This window comes from Castor canadensis, chromosome 17 (genome assembly GCF_047511655.1).
Source record: "Castor canadensis chromosome 17, mCasCan1.hap1v2, whole genome shotgun sequence".
NCBI classification, from domain to species: domain Eukaryota; kingdom Metazoa; phylum Chordata; class Mammalia; order Rodentia; family Castoridae; genus Castor; species Castor canadensis.
Window position 1 is genome coordinate 16,639,251 of NC_133402.1, and position 12,964 is coordinate 16,652,214.

The window sequence follows — 12,964 nt, forward strand, 5'->3', positions numbered from 1 at the left end:
GTGTGACCTTGGGCACATCACTCCTTGTCTGGGACACCTACGTCTTGCAACCCTCATGGAGAAGGGTAATGCAGAGAAAAGGACCTTTAAATGACTTTTGGGATTTACAGTGATCACTGATTTCTGCCTCCTTCAGTCTATTGCCACATCAGTTAAATAAGCCATTCCCCTTTACTGGCCTCACTCTCTTACCTTCCTTATCCAGTGACCCTCTTCGTTCCCAGACAAAACAGAATCCATCAAATTGGAACTGCTTCCACTTTCTGTCCCCACACCCACCTTTGTTGTCTCCTGTGATAACATACCTGATTTTATTTCTTCTCCTTTATTATCTTTCCCTTCTATATAATTAACTTTTTATTGCAGTGCTGGGGATTGAACTCTAAGCTTCATACATTGCTAGGCAAGTGCTCTACTGCTGAGCCACATATAAACTTGGTTTTTTCCACCAGTACTGGGAGTTGAACTCAGGGCCTTATACTTGCTGGGCAGGCATTCTACCATTTGAACCACTCCACTGGCTGCTAAAACTTTTTAAAAGTGGTTTTCAGAAATAGTGTTGATTTGAATTTACTCTGCTCTTACAGGAAGTGTCAGTGTCCTTTTTTGTTGTTTAGAGGTGGGTTCTGAATATGTTATTCAGGCTGACCTGGAACTCTTGGGTTCAAGTGATTGTTCCTGCCTCAGTCTCCTTAGTAACTGGGACTGTGGGTACACACCACAGGTAGGAACCACTATCTGGTTCATACCTGTAGTCCCAGCACTTGAGAGGCAGGCAGGAGGATGTAGAGTTTGAGGCCTGCCTGGACTACATAGTGAGATCCAGATATGCACCACCATACTCAGTGAATCTTTTTCACTAGCCCTTCCCAACAGTGCATAAAGCATATCTGTGTCTCTTCCCTTTTTACCAAACCAAACCTCCATCTACTTTTCACATTTCACAACAGCTTACAGAAAGGGTTTACTCACCCACTCTGCTCCCTCATCCTACTGTTTAGCCTGCCCCACTCCAGGCTGGGTCTCCTCACACTCCCACTGAAGCTATTCTCAGCGCTTCCCCCACTCTGACCCCTTACTCATGAGAAAAGGGCATCAGAGTAGCATCCCACAGCTGGCCACTCTCTCCTTCATCTAACACTTTTCTCCAGACTCCCCAGACAAGACCCTTCTGGTTTTCTTACAGCCGCCTCTTGAGTACCCTCTTCTGGACAGGGTGTCACTGAGTCCCAACCTTGTGCTGTTATTCCCAGTCATCTACCCAACCCTTTCACATTTACCTCACATGTCCAGACTGGGTGTAACTACTGCCTCCACTTTTGCTACTATGCAGCACCCTATCTCAGTGATGCCCTCTAGTCACCCAAACTAAGGAAAGAAGTCAGTTCTATGTCTCCTTTCCCTCAACTAGCTTCTCTGAATTCTAGCTCATTCTTTGAGGATGTCAGATCCATCCTTCCCCATTGATCCCTCCAGAATGCTTTGCTGCTTTAGCTCTAGCTGGGCTTCCAAGCTCCTTCTCAAGGTCTGTCTCCTATCAGCCTCCATGCTGTTTGTTCCCACACTCCATCCCAGATGTCTGCAAGCTGTGAGAGCCTAGCATGCTCTAGGGGCTCTCCATGCTTTCCTAACCCCAACTTACTGACCTTCAAGGCCCAACTTAAACATTCCTTCTGACAAAGGGCTCTAAACTCCGAAGCTTAATTTCCCCCCACCTCCAATCACAGTTCCAGGGAGAGTACTGGGCTGCAATTGCCTGTTTGAATCCAAAGTCCAGTATCACCAAAAAAAAAAGACCATAAACTAAATGCTTATGTAATGAAGCACTCACTGAAATCATCGTAAAGCTCCTCTCCACTGTACTGTCCTCCAAAGTTCTGCAGAACGCAGTACCATTTGGTTATGAACTTTGCTCTATTTATGAGTCCTTTCATCTGAGGCTATGAGACATAACCAAAGGTTAAGCAAGTGTGGATTGATACCTAACCCCAAACACAATTCCTATAAGCTTTAGGCTTATAGCCCCGCTTGGCTCCATGACAACTCGCCACCTAGGCTTGGAGAACATCCCAACCCCTCCCCCCCGCCCCCCACTCAGGCACCGGTGGGTGAGGATATTAATACTTTATTCACTAGCACGGGCCAGGGGAATGTAGTGGGGGGAGTAGAGTACTCGTCTCCCAGTCCCAGAGCAGCCAGGCATGACTTCCCACCCTTTCCCAGACCCGAGTGCAGGAGCGAGGAAGGAGCCATCCAGGCTGATACAGCCGGGTCGGAGTCCCAACCTACCCCTCCCCGGCCGGATGCTCCCAGCCCCACGGGGTTCAGCTGCCCTCGCACTCCGGGCAGCGCTCGGTGGGGGTGGCGGCTGTGGCACTTGCGGGCAGCTTGAAGTCCCGGCCACAGCCGACACAGATGTAGAGGCGGCGCCGCATGTGCGCGCGACGGTGGCGGATGAAATGCGAGCTGAGGCGGAAGCGGCGGCCGCACTCCGCGCACGGGTAGGGCCGCTCGCCTGTGTGCGTACGCGCATGCTCCGCCAGATTAGAGCGGTGGCCGAAGCGCCGGCCGCACACAGCGCAGCGGTGCGGCTTCTCGCCCGTGTGCACGCGCCGGTGCTTGGCCAACGCCGAGCTCTGTGCGAAGCGCGTGCCGCAGTCGGAGCATGCGTACGGCCGCTCGCCCGTGTGCGTGCGTCGGTGGCGCGCCAGGCACGAACTTCCGCCGAAGGCTCGTCCGCAGTCCGGGCACGCGTACGGCTTCTCGCCTGTGTGCACGCGCAGATGTTGTGCGTAATTAGAGCTTTGCGCGAAGCGCCGGCCGCAGTGTGCGCATGCGTACGGCTTCTCACCAGTGTGACGCCGTCGGTGCTGCCGCAGGTTCGAGGCGGCGGAGAAACGCTTGTCACACTCGGGGCACTGGTAGGGCCGCTCGCCTGTGTGTGTGCGGCCGTGTTTTGTCAGCGCTGACTTCTGCGAGAAGCACCGGCCGCACTCGGTGCACGCGAAGGGCCGCTCGCCCGTGTGCGTGCGTGCGTGTTTGGCCAGCGTGGAGCGGCGTGCAAAGGCACGGCCGCAGTCCGGACACGCGTGGGGGCGCGCCGGGTCGGCCGACTGAGCTGGCATCTCGGTGGGGACCTGCGGAGGAGAGGAGGGACAAGTCAGCCCTGACCGACGAACCCTTGAGCCAGAGAGCTGAGTCTCCGCATACTGTAACCTTTTGGAGCCTCAGTTTCCCGTCAGCGAAATAAAAAGCGCTAAGGCACCTGCCAGAGTGGTTGTGCGCCTTAAATGAGAACACGTTAACACACATGTCACAATGCCTAATGGCACTCTAGTTTGGCGGCATTGGCGTTTGACACTTGCCTGACACTTGCTAGGCAGGCACTACCACTTGAGTCACTTTGCCAGTCCTATTCTTACTAATTCAGAAAATACTGGGCACTTGCAGTGTCCCTAAGTCTAGGCACTGGGGATTCAGCATTAAATAAAAAGCATCTTAAAAGTTCCTGCATAAAGATTTTGCTGGTATTAGAGAGATGCTGCAAATTTAAATTGGGCTGTCAAGGCACCTTATTGATAGTGACATGAGGGGGAAAGAAACAAATGGAGTGGTGGAGGATTCCGTAAGTTAGGGCCCTGGTCACAGTACGGATCTTGGCTTCTAATATAAATGAGATGCGGAACAATTAGAGGGGATGTCTAAGGATTTTGAGCAGGGATCACACATAATTCAAAATGTTCCTCAGGAACCCCATGAAGAACAGGAGTAAGCAGAAGCAGAAGAGGCTACTGAGGCTACTACAGGCATCTGCCCAGAGATGTGACTTAGACCCAGCAAACAGAATGGAAAGTGGAGTTGGGGACAAGTTGGCTTTTGAATGTGTTTTGCAGTTCAACACAAAACTCTTAATAACAGATTAGGTATGGGTTGTAAAGGAAGATGAATCTAAAAGACTAAGGTTTTGGGAGTTAGCAACTGCAAAGGTGGAGGAGCAAGTTGGGAAGAGAGATGTTTCAGGCTTTATGGTCAATTCTTGACACATCTGGAGAGTCACTGAGAAGGTGCCAACCTACAGACGTTTTTTAAAAGCCTTGAGATTACCCGGGGAGTGGGCAGAGAGAATCTCAGACAGCAAGATGAGGAGCAGCTGGCTACCAAATCTGAGCAGGAGCCAAGAGAGTGACATCTTGGCAGCCTGGCCAAGACCTTTTAAGAGCAAGCACCTACCATTTTTTAAGCTGTAAAGAAAAAGGCAAGGGTAAAAGCCAAATGCTATTTTGAGGCCTGAAATAAAAATACTTGAAAGTGAGCCAGTTTCATGAAGTTTGGGCTTCCAGAGATAAATTCATAAAAAGCTTTGTAAGAGACAGGTGAAAGGAAAACATTTTATACTAACAGAGCAAAGAGGAATATTGAGGGCACATTGTTCCCTTCTTGGAAAAAAAAGAATGCTCACCCCAGGAAAACTGACGAGAATTTACTGTGGGCCAAACAATTAAGAACATGAATTTATGATGCAAAGAAATCCCTTGCACACATTAAAGAGAAGACAGTGTCAGCTTCTTCCACATTCAGTCTATCGCCATCCCCATTTTAAAGATAAGGAAATGGTAAGAAAGGGTGACAGCTAAAAAGCAGTAGGGGCTTCTCTTTCTGAAGCTGCAGGAGAGGGCAACTTTGAGATCTTTAATTACAAGAGAGTGTCGGGCCAGGTACCAGTGGCTCACACTTGTAATCCTAGCTACTCAGGAGGCAGAGATCAGGAGGATCACTGTTTGAAGCTGGCTCATGTGGACCCTATCTTGAAAAAATCCAACACAAACAGGGCTGGAGGTATGGCTCAAGTGGTAAAGTGCCTGCTTAACAAGCATGAGGCCCTGATTTCAAACCTCAGTACTGCCAAAATAAATAAATAAGATGGGGCTGGGGATGTAGCTGAGTGATACGTCTAGCATGCACAATGTTCTGGGTTCAGTCCCCAAAACCAAATGAAAAAATAAAACAGTGGCTTTGAACTCAAACTGGAAAATAGGATAATTTGAGGAATTAGCAATCAGCCAAGGGAACTCTGGTTTAAACTATTTATAATAGTAATGATACAACAGCCCCCCCCCTCCGCCCTTTACTATGGTTTAAACTACAACAGCCTCCTTCACCATGGCTGTCAATGATGGTCCAAAAATATCAAATGGAAAATTCCAGAAATAAACAATTGGTAAGTTTCAAGTAACTTTTATTATGGTATATTATTATAGTTGTCTATTATTAGTTATTAATATCAAGTGGAAAATTCCAGAAATAAACAATTGGTAAGTTTCAAGTAACTTTTATTATGGTATATTATTATAGTTGTCTATTATTAGTTATTATTGATAATCTCTTACTGTGCCTAATTTAGAAATTCAATTTTATCAGAGGTATGTAGGAATAGGAAAAAACAGTGCATTACAGGGTTTGGTACTATTCAGGGTTTTAGGCACCCACTGGGAGTTCTGCGAATATATTCTCTGAAAGGAGAGGGAGTACTGTAATCAACATCACAGTGTTAATCTTTGACAACACTGTGTATTAAGTCCTGTCACCCCCTCAGTGAGTGTTACCACTCTGATACTAGAGAACCCTGAGACTGAGGGAGGTTAAGTTCACAAGCCATGGATAGTTGGGAGGCAACACTTCCCTGAACTCACACAGGCAAACCATGACAGGTGGGACTCCAAGTCCCTGGCTTTCTCCAAGAGAAACAGAGAGATCAACTTGATACTTTAACTCCCCAAAGCAGGCCTGGCATAGTACAGTCTGAATTCAAGGTCACACTTTCCAGTCTTGCCCTGGTTTTGACATCTGTTGGGTTTATTTCAACACTTCAGCCATTATGGAGAGAACTTTTCTCATTACATTGACATTTTTCTGGCCTTTTTTCCTTGGCACCATTCTTTAAGATGACTTGGGCCAGCCTGAGGACTTCCTCATACTGGCTTCACTAAGTTCTGAAAAAAAAAAAAAAATTCTTCACACAAGCATCTTCATTATCTCCAGCCCAGAAGAAGGGGCCTGGGTATCTGGAGAAGAATCTTGGTAAGGGGCTGAATCTAGCTCATTAAGACTCTGGACAAGTCACTCCCTCCCTCTGCCTCAGAGTCCTGAAGAAGTAAGTTCAAATTTTCCCAACTTGAGATGGGCACACCATAAGATGCAAAAGCATTCTAGCATTTGTGTGTGGGCAAATTTTTAATCTTATTATAATAAAAGCTAGTATAATAATTAATATTAATAATTTTATAATAAGATACAATTTTATCCTATAATTTTTATCATTATTTCATGGACATTAGAAAAACCACAGATCACATGAAACCCACAATTTCATGAATATTATTATTTAGATGAAGATAAATTTACTTAACAAAACATTGCAACTTTATTCTAAGAAAAGCATTCATAAATAATGTGAGTATAATATATAAGTGACTCACATATGACTGAAACCCAGCAAACATCAGACTAGGAAGTCATTAAAGGCCCTTACAGGGCTCAGGCTGTAGAGCCCCTGCCTACCAAGTAAGTGCAAAGCCTTGAGTTCAAACTCCAGTACCACCTTCCTCCCTTACATGTCTCACATTCTACAAGTAATAACAATGAGAACAGCGTGCTGTAATAAGAGGATACCATGATATACAATGTAGTGTAATAATACAATAATCCAGACATTTGAAATGAATGATTTTGTCTTCCTGCGTAAATAATTTTTAAACCAGAGCAAACATCCCATTTTTCTCCTTGGTTGGTTGTTACTTTACTGATTGTTAATGATAACCACCATTTATTGAGCACTCACTGTGTGCCAAGAATTATGTTGAGTGCTTTTTACCTGTTTTCATTTTTTTTAAAAAGAACTTTATTTACAATATGCCTTTTTTTCTTAACCCTACTGGTGAGTGAACTTAGGGTCTTGTGCATGGTAGGCAAGGACTCTACCACTGAGCTACAACCCTAGCCCACAGCAGTCTCACTTAAAATTTTCACAGATGCCACAGCAGCACATGCCAGTAATCCTAGCACTCAGGAGGCTGAGGCAGGAGAATCTCAAGGTTTTTTTCTTTTTTGGTGGTATTGGGGTTTGAACTTAGGGCTTCACGCTTGCTAGGCAGGTACTCTACTGCTTGAGCCATGCATCCAGCCTGATAATCACAATTTTAAGGCCAGCCTGGGTTACATAGTGAGACCCTGTCTCAAAACAAACAAATAAAAATTTCAAAACCCTTTGGGTTAGGTATCTTAGCCACATTTCATAAATGAGGAAATAAGAGGTAGATGTTAACTGACTATCCAAGGTCAGACAGCTAATAAATGGCAGAATCAAGGTTTGAAGTAGTAGTCTGTGATCAAACACCTATTCTCTTAACCATAATGCAGTAATAACCACTCTGAGTAAAGTTTGAGGTCACTTAACACAGCTTGTCCCTTCCCTGGACCCTTTTAATAGTCAAAATCTTCTTTTTGGTACAAAATGTAAAACACAACTGTATACTCTAGCTCCTTGCTATAGAAGTGGGGTCCATAGACCAGCTACATCAGCATCACTGGGGAAGTGTTAAATGCCAAATCTAAAGTCCCACCCCAGATTTCCTCAATCAGACTTTTTACTTCAGGCTGGGGGTGTAGTTCAGTAATGCAGCACTTACCTAGCATGCACAAGCTCTGAGTTTGATCCCCCGCATTGCAAAGACAGATAAGAAAATCTTCAATTTAACAAGATTAAAAATTAAGCACAATAGTGGTGCACATCTTTGATCCCTGCTACTCAGGAAGCTGAGACAAGAGGATCATAAGTTCAAGGCCAGCCTAGGCACTACAGTGAGACTCCCATTTCAAAAAAAATTTAAGCAACTTGATCTAGAAGAGAGAACAGCTGCTCCTGGATAAAGCAGATATAAAAGGTAAAGAGGCTAAGACCATATGCACAAAAACTCAGAGATGAGAAAGAGTTGGGTCAGTTTGAAGCTGGCAAAGGACTGATGGGTGCTGAGGAGTTAGAAATGAAGCCAGAATCACATGAGGTCAAGTGAGCTTTGAATGCCAGGCTTAGAAGCTGAGAATTCATCTTGAGGAAACAAAACCACTACAGGGTTCGTCAGGAGAAACAAGTGTGGATGTGTGCAGAAAAATCTTCTCTACTCCTGAAAGGTAAGTTGGATTTTAATAATCAGAGAATACTCCAGCCCTTGAGTGTAGCATAACTAAAGTCTATCTGGACAGTGACTGGCCATGGGACTGGGTGACAGCTAACAGTCACAGAATGTCAGCACTCTTTTTTCTTTCTCTCTTTTTTTTTTTTTTGAGACAGGGTCTCGTGGTGTAGCCCAAGCTGGCCTGGAACTCACAATCCTCCTGCTTCAGCCTCCCAACTGCTGTGATTATAGGCATGTGCCACCATACCTCACTGGAAGACACTTTTGAGATCACTGATTTATATAGAAAGAAATAAAGTGCTGGAAGGATGCTCAGCAAATTATTCAACAATCTTGTGATCAGAGTACTGACCAGTTCCTCAGATGACATTTCTCAGATTGACATTCAAGGATCTTCCATCATTGTTCCATTTTACAGATGAGAAAGCTGAGGCAAAAATCAGTGAATGGTACAGCTAGGATTTGACTGCTATATGATACCAGTTACAGTCTGGTCAGTACCTTTCCTGACTTTCATGCCAAACCTTCGTCCTAACCCCCAGCTCCAGCTGGTCTAATCAAAGCTTCCAAATAGCCCCTTTTCTCCATTGCTGCTTCCACTTCAGAGCAGGTCACCAGCCTTACATGGCCTGGTATCCCCAAAGCAGCCAATGGTTCTTGTGAATAGAAAATCCAGTCACATCCCTTCCCCTGATTAGGCTTCCCATGGCACCACATGACCTAACAGTGCATGCATGTAACCCCCCTGGCTTACTTCAAGGCCCAAGATGAGACCTTTCTTGCCTCACCTTCTCAGAGCCTTTGCCTTTGGTTTCCTCCTCCTAGAATGTCCTCCCTTCCCTTCCATCTGTCAGTCCCCCTAAGGCTTCAGTGCCCACACCAAACATTATCTATGGGAAGACTTTCCCACAGACTTCCCCCACTAGCTTGCCTTCAGTCTTCTGTCTAGGCCTCCATGTTGGTTTCTCTGTTCATCCCTAGGCCCCAGGGTTCACCCCAGAAAAGACCTTTGAGAAAAACAGGTTGGAAATTCTCTAGAAGGATGACTTGGCTCAAAGTCCTGAACTTTAGGGAAAATATTAAAAATAGTAACTATTTACATAACACTCATGTGCCAGACAGTTCTAACTCTATACATATTCACTCATCCCTGCACCTTCAAGAAGTAGGTGCTATGATTTCTTTTCCTTCCTTTGTGTGTGTGTGTGTGTGTGTGTGTGTGTGTATGTGTGTGTGACAGGGTCTCACTCTGTAGCCCTGGCTGGCCTTGAACTCTCAATTCTTCCACCTCAACCTCCTGAGTGCTTCCCAGCTTCCCTTTTATAAATGAGAAAACTGAGGCATAAAAGAGGTTAAGAAAGTTGCCCAAAGTCACACAGTTGGTATATGATGGAGGCTGAAGTCCATTCTAAGCTCTAGAGCCTGTGTACTTAACATACTGTTCAGAATTGGTGATCAAGGGACCCACAAGGCTGAGGACTGAGCTTAACTAGGATGTTGGATAAAGAATCTGAGAAAACAGAATCACGCAGTTACTTACACTAAAGAGACCTAAGGAGCCAGCTCCCACCCCTTAGGAACCACCATGGCCACTAGGGGGCATCAGAACTTTCTTTCCCTGGGAATTGGGCCCTGAAACATCCAGAGCAGGAGCAGACCTTGGGCTACTCAGACTAGGGACAGTCCTGTGCAGCTCTTGGAAATGGAAACATACGTGATGGCAGATGAAGTGTGGAATGGAGGACTCCAACTCATTCTGATGACCTTAAAGCCTTCAGATAATCTCAGGATAAAATCCAGACCCTGTGTGGCCTGCCCATCAACTAATTCCTTACCCATGCTACACATGATAGAACCACCTGCCCTTCAAACTCCACCAGAGCCTCTGAGGGTCTAAAAGAATCATTCCCTCTGCCTAGGGCTGTCTTCTCACTTCAGTCCTCAGATTCCTACTGGTCTCAGACAAGCCATCCTTTACTAACTTTGAGATCTTGGGCCAGTAACCAAACTGTCCTGAGCCTCAGTTTCTTCACCTGTAAAATGGAGTACCACTACCTACTACCACTACCTACATCATAGAATGGAGGACTTAGAATAGCATCTGGCACACACAGGAAAACTATCTGAAAGTTAGCCATTGTTACTGTTGCCTAACCTGACCTCCCCAACACTTGTGTCTGAATCAAGTTCCCACCTCTGGTCTTTGCCACCCCCGTGTGCCTGCACCCATCACCCAGGCTTGTGATTGCATAGTTTATTGGTAGACGACAAGCCCCATGGAGATCAAAGGCAAGAGTTTTCTCTCCATCACCGAGCACAGTTTGGCACACACAGTAAGACAGACATCTGTACGATGGAAGCTGGGCCAGTGGGCAGAAGGATCAGCCAGCCCTTAGATTCTAGGTCTGAGATTCAGGGGAGGGTATTAGGGACAGAATTCCTGGCTTCTGTCTGAGGGAGGCTGAGCCTGAACCAGGTTTAGGGGCGGTAGGCCCCAGGGTGTGTGTGACACGTACCTCCTTGTTGTCCATAGGGATCTTGAGTTTCACCACCTCATACTTCTCCTCACCCTCCTCCTCCTCACCCTTCACCAGCAGCACCATCTCCTCCTGCATCTCTTCCTCCTCCTCCTCCTCTGCCTGCTGTTCGCCAGGCATCTTGGTGTCCTGAGGCGGGGAGCTGGATCAGAGGCTCAGGACCCGCCCCCTCCGTGGCCCTGGCCCAGGCAAGGCGGTTTAGCAGTGGCTTCTCCCGCCCTGCCTTGATCTCCGAGTGTGGCCCTCTCCCGTCCACCCCAGTCCAGCCCCACGCTCTGGCGCGGCCCAGGGAACAGCTCTGGGGACACCGTTCACCCCCACTCATCCCGGCATTCAAGGCCCAGAACAGTTCGAATCTCCAGCCCCCACAAGTCGCCACCCTCCCCACGCTGAGTCACTCCCCGAAGCCTGGGTCGGCGACCCGGAGCGCTAGGGGACTGGCTGGAGGCGGGATGGGGCGGAGACCCTGTGGAGGGGTGCGCACTCACCAGCCGAAGGTTCAGCGCTCGCGCTGCCCCAGGCCTGGGCGCGGGGCGGTTGGGTACACGGCGAGGCCGCGGCTCCGGGGGCGGGGCTCAAGGGGCGATCGTTCATTTGCCCGGACGCCTAACCCCGCCCCTAGGGGAGGAGCCCAGAGGACCCAAGCATCTGGCCCAAGCCGCCTGGGGAGAGCGCGAACCCAGTCCCGGCGCCCTCCGCCATCCCCCCAACTCTTAAGGACCTCCAGGAATCTGCCCCAGCCCGGCGGTCAAGGTCCTTGCAGCTGAGTTGTAACCTACCTTTACGGCCAGTCTCCCGTGGCTGCTGCGAGGTCTACTTTGCGGCCAAGCGCATCTGCTCCGCCCAAAATAGGCCACGTGCGCTCCCGCCCCAGCCTGGGCCTCTCGCTGGCGCCCCGCCTGGAGGGCGGACCCAGTTTCCTCCTCACCTCTCCCCTTCCCTCTTTTTAACGCCTGTTTTCTCCTTCCTCCCGTTGCCATCCCAACCTCCTGGTCTGTGAGATACTTGCACATTCCTTGCCCAAATCAACAGCCACCCACGCTCCTGCTGTCGTTTATTGTGTCGGTGTACCTACTATGCACCAGTTGTGCTAAGCGTTTTGCACACTCGGTCTCATTTGATGTGCACGAGGATGGTCATTGTTCATTTTATAGATGATCCAAATGAGGTCTGGCTTGAGTGGCTCAAGTGGTAGAGCGCCTATCTAGTAATGAAGGCCCCGAGGGAAGGGCCTTTTTCCCGCCAAAAAGAAAGCCACCTCCTTCCCCCCCACCCCCGCCGCCCAACCCCCAGTCCCGACAAAAAGTTTCAAAACAGTAGAGAAAACTTTTACAAACTTTAACATTTAGAAATTGGGGGTCTAGGGGAGTGGCTCAAGCGGTAAGAGCGCCTGCCTGGCAAGCATGAGGTCCTGAGTTCAAACTTCAGCACTGACAAAAAAAAAAAAAAATCAAGGCATGGAACTTAAACAGATGCCTAATTCTCCCATTTTATGAATGAGGCAACTTAAGATTCAAAAAAGACAAAAAAAAAAATAGCATGCAATTTTTACAACAGCCCTGTTGGGGATCAATAAATACCATCTCCATTTGACAAATGAGAAAACTCAACCTTACAGACATAAAGTCATTTGCTCAACGTCTCACAGCTGGCAAGCAGCAGATTCCAAGCCCATGTGCTTCTATTGCACAAAATTCTCTCTCAGGAACGAAGTTACACAACAAAATTGGTGACAGAGCCAAGACTCAAACCTGAGCCTCCATCTGCAGAGCCCAGGGTTCAATTTGTTGATTTGATTGCATCTACTCAAATTTTAGCTCTTCCTCAGTGCAAATACCTGGATATTCACACACAAGATCTCCGAAAGCCACCTATGACTGTGTCCATTCTGTAGTCAAGTACCTATGGAGCCCTGCTATGTGACAGGCATCGTTTTAGGCATTGGAGATGCAGTAATGAACATAACAGAAAAATCTTGGAGCCTGTGGTGCTTAGAAGGGTATGAGAAACGTAAAGCAGTGACTGGAGTATAGTTCCATGGTAGAACGCTTGCCTACGTGTGTGAGACTTGGGGTTCCATCCCCAGCATTGCAAAAATAAATAAATAAATATGATAATTTGACATGATCATCCAGTATGAAGTGGCTACAGTTGGGGGTTTTCTTTAGTGTGGGCAGGAAAGGCATCTCTGAAGAAATAATATTTGAGATGAACCTGGAATGATGAGAAAGAACC

General features: G+C 47.3%; 1 protein-coding gene across 6 annotated transcripts; it reads right to left on the minus strand.

Moving 5' to 3' along the window:
• Positions 1-2,109: 2,109 nt before the first annotated feature.
• Znf771 (zinc finger protein 771) lies at positions 2,110-11,735 on the minus strand. 6 transcript variants are annotated; one of them, XM_074059850.1, is made up of 4 exons: positions 11,509-11,605; positions 11,218-11,391; positions 10,709-10,908; positions 2,110-3,137 (listed from the first exon to the last, which is right to left on the minus strand). In XM_074059850.1, the coding sequence occupies exons 3-4, from the start codon at positions 10,847-10,849 to the stop codon at positions 2,325-2,327; spliced, it is 954 nt and encodes a 317-aa protein (XP_073915951.1). In that variant the 5' UTR covers positions 10,850-10,908; positions 11,218-11,391; positions 11,509-11,605; the 3' UTR covers positions 2,110-2,324. The 6 variants fall into 6 exon arrangements, with proteins under 6 accessions (XP_073915951.1, XP_073915950.1, XP_073915952.1 ...); XM_074059849.1 differs by lacking the exon at positions 11,218-11,391 and having other exon boundaries at positions 10,709-10,858; positions 11,509-11,735; XM_074059851.1 differs by lacking the exon at positions 11,218-11,391 and having other exon boundaries at positions 11,509-11,603.
• Positions 11,736-12,964: the final 1,229 nt, after the last annotated feature.

Coding starts and splice junctions, on each gene's coding strand:
- Znf771 (XM_074059849.1), bottom strand. CDS start 11,709: ATGGCAACGGGAGGAAGGAGAAAACAGGCGTTAAAAAGAGGGAAGGGG. Junction 10,859..11,508: donor ACGGGAGACTGGCCGTAAAG/GTAGGTTACAAC, acceptor TCCCCGCCTCAG/GACACCAAGATGCCTGGCGA. Junction 3,138..10,708: donor TCCCTATGGACAACAAGGAG/GTACGTGTCACA, acceptor TCTCCTCCGCAG/GTCCCCACCGAGATGCCAGC.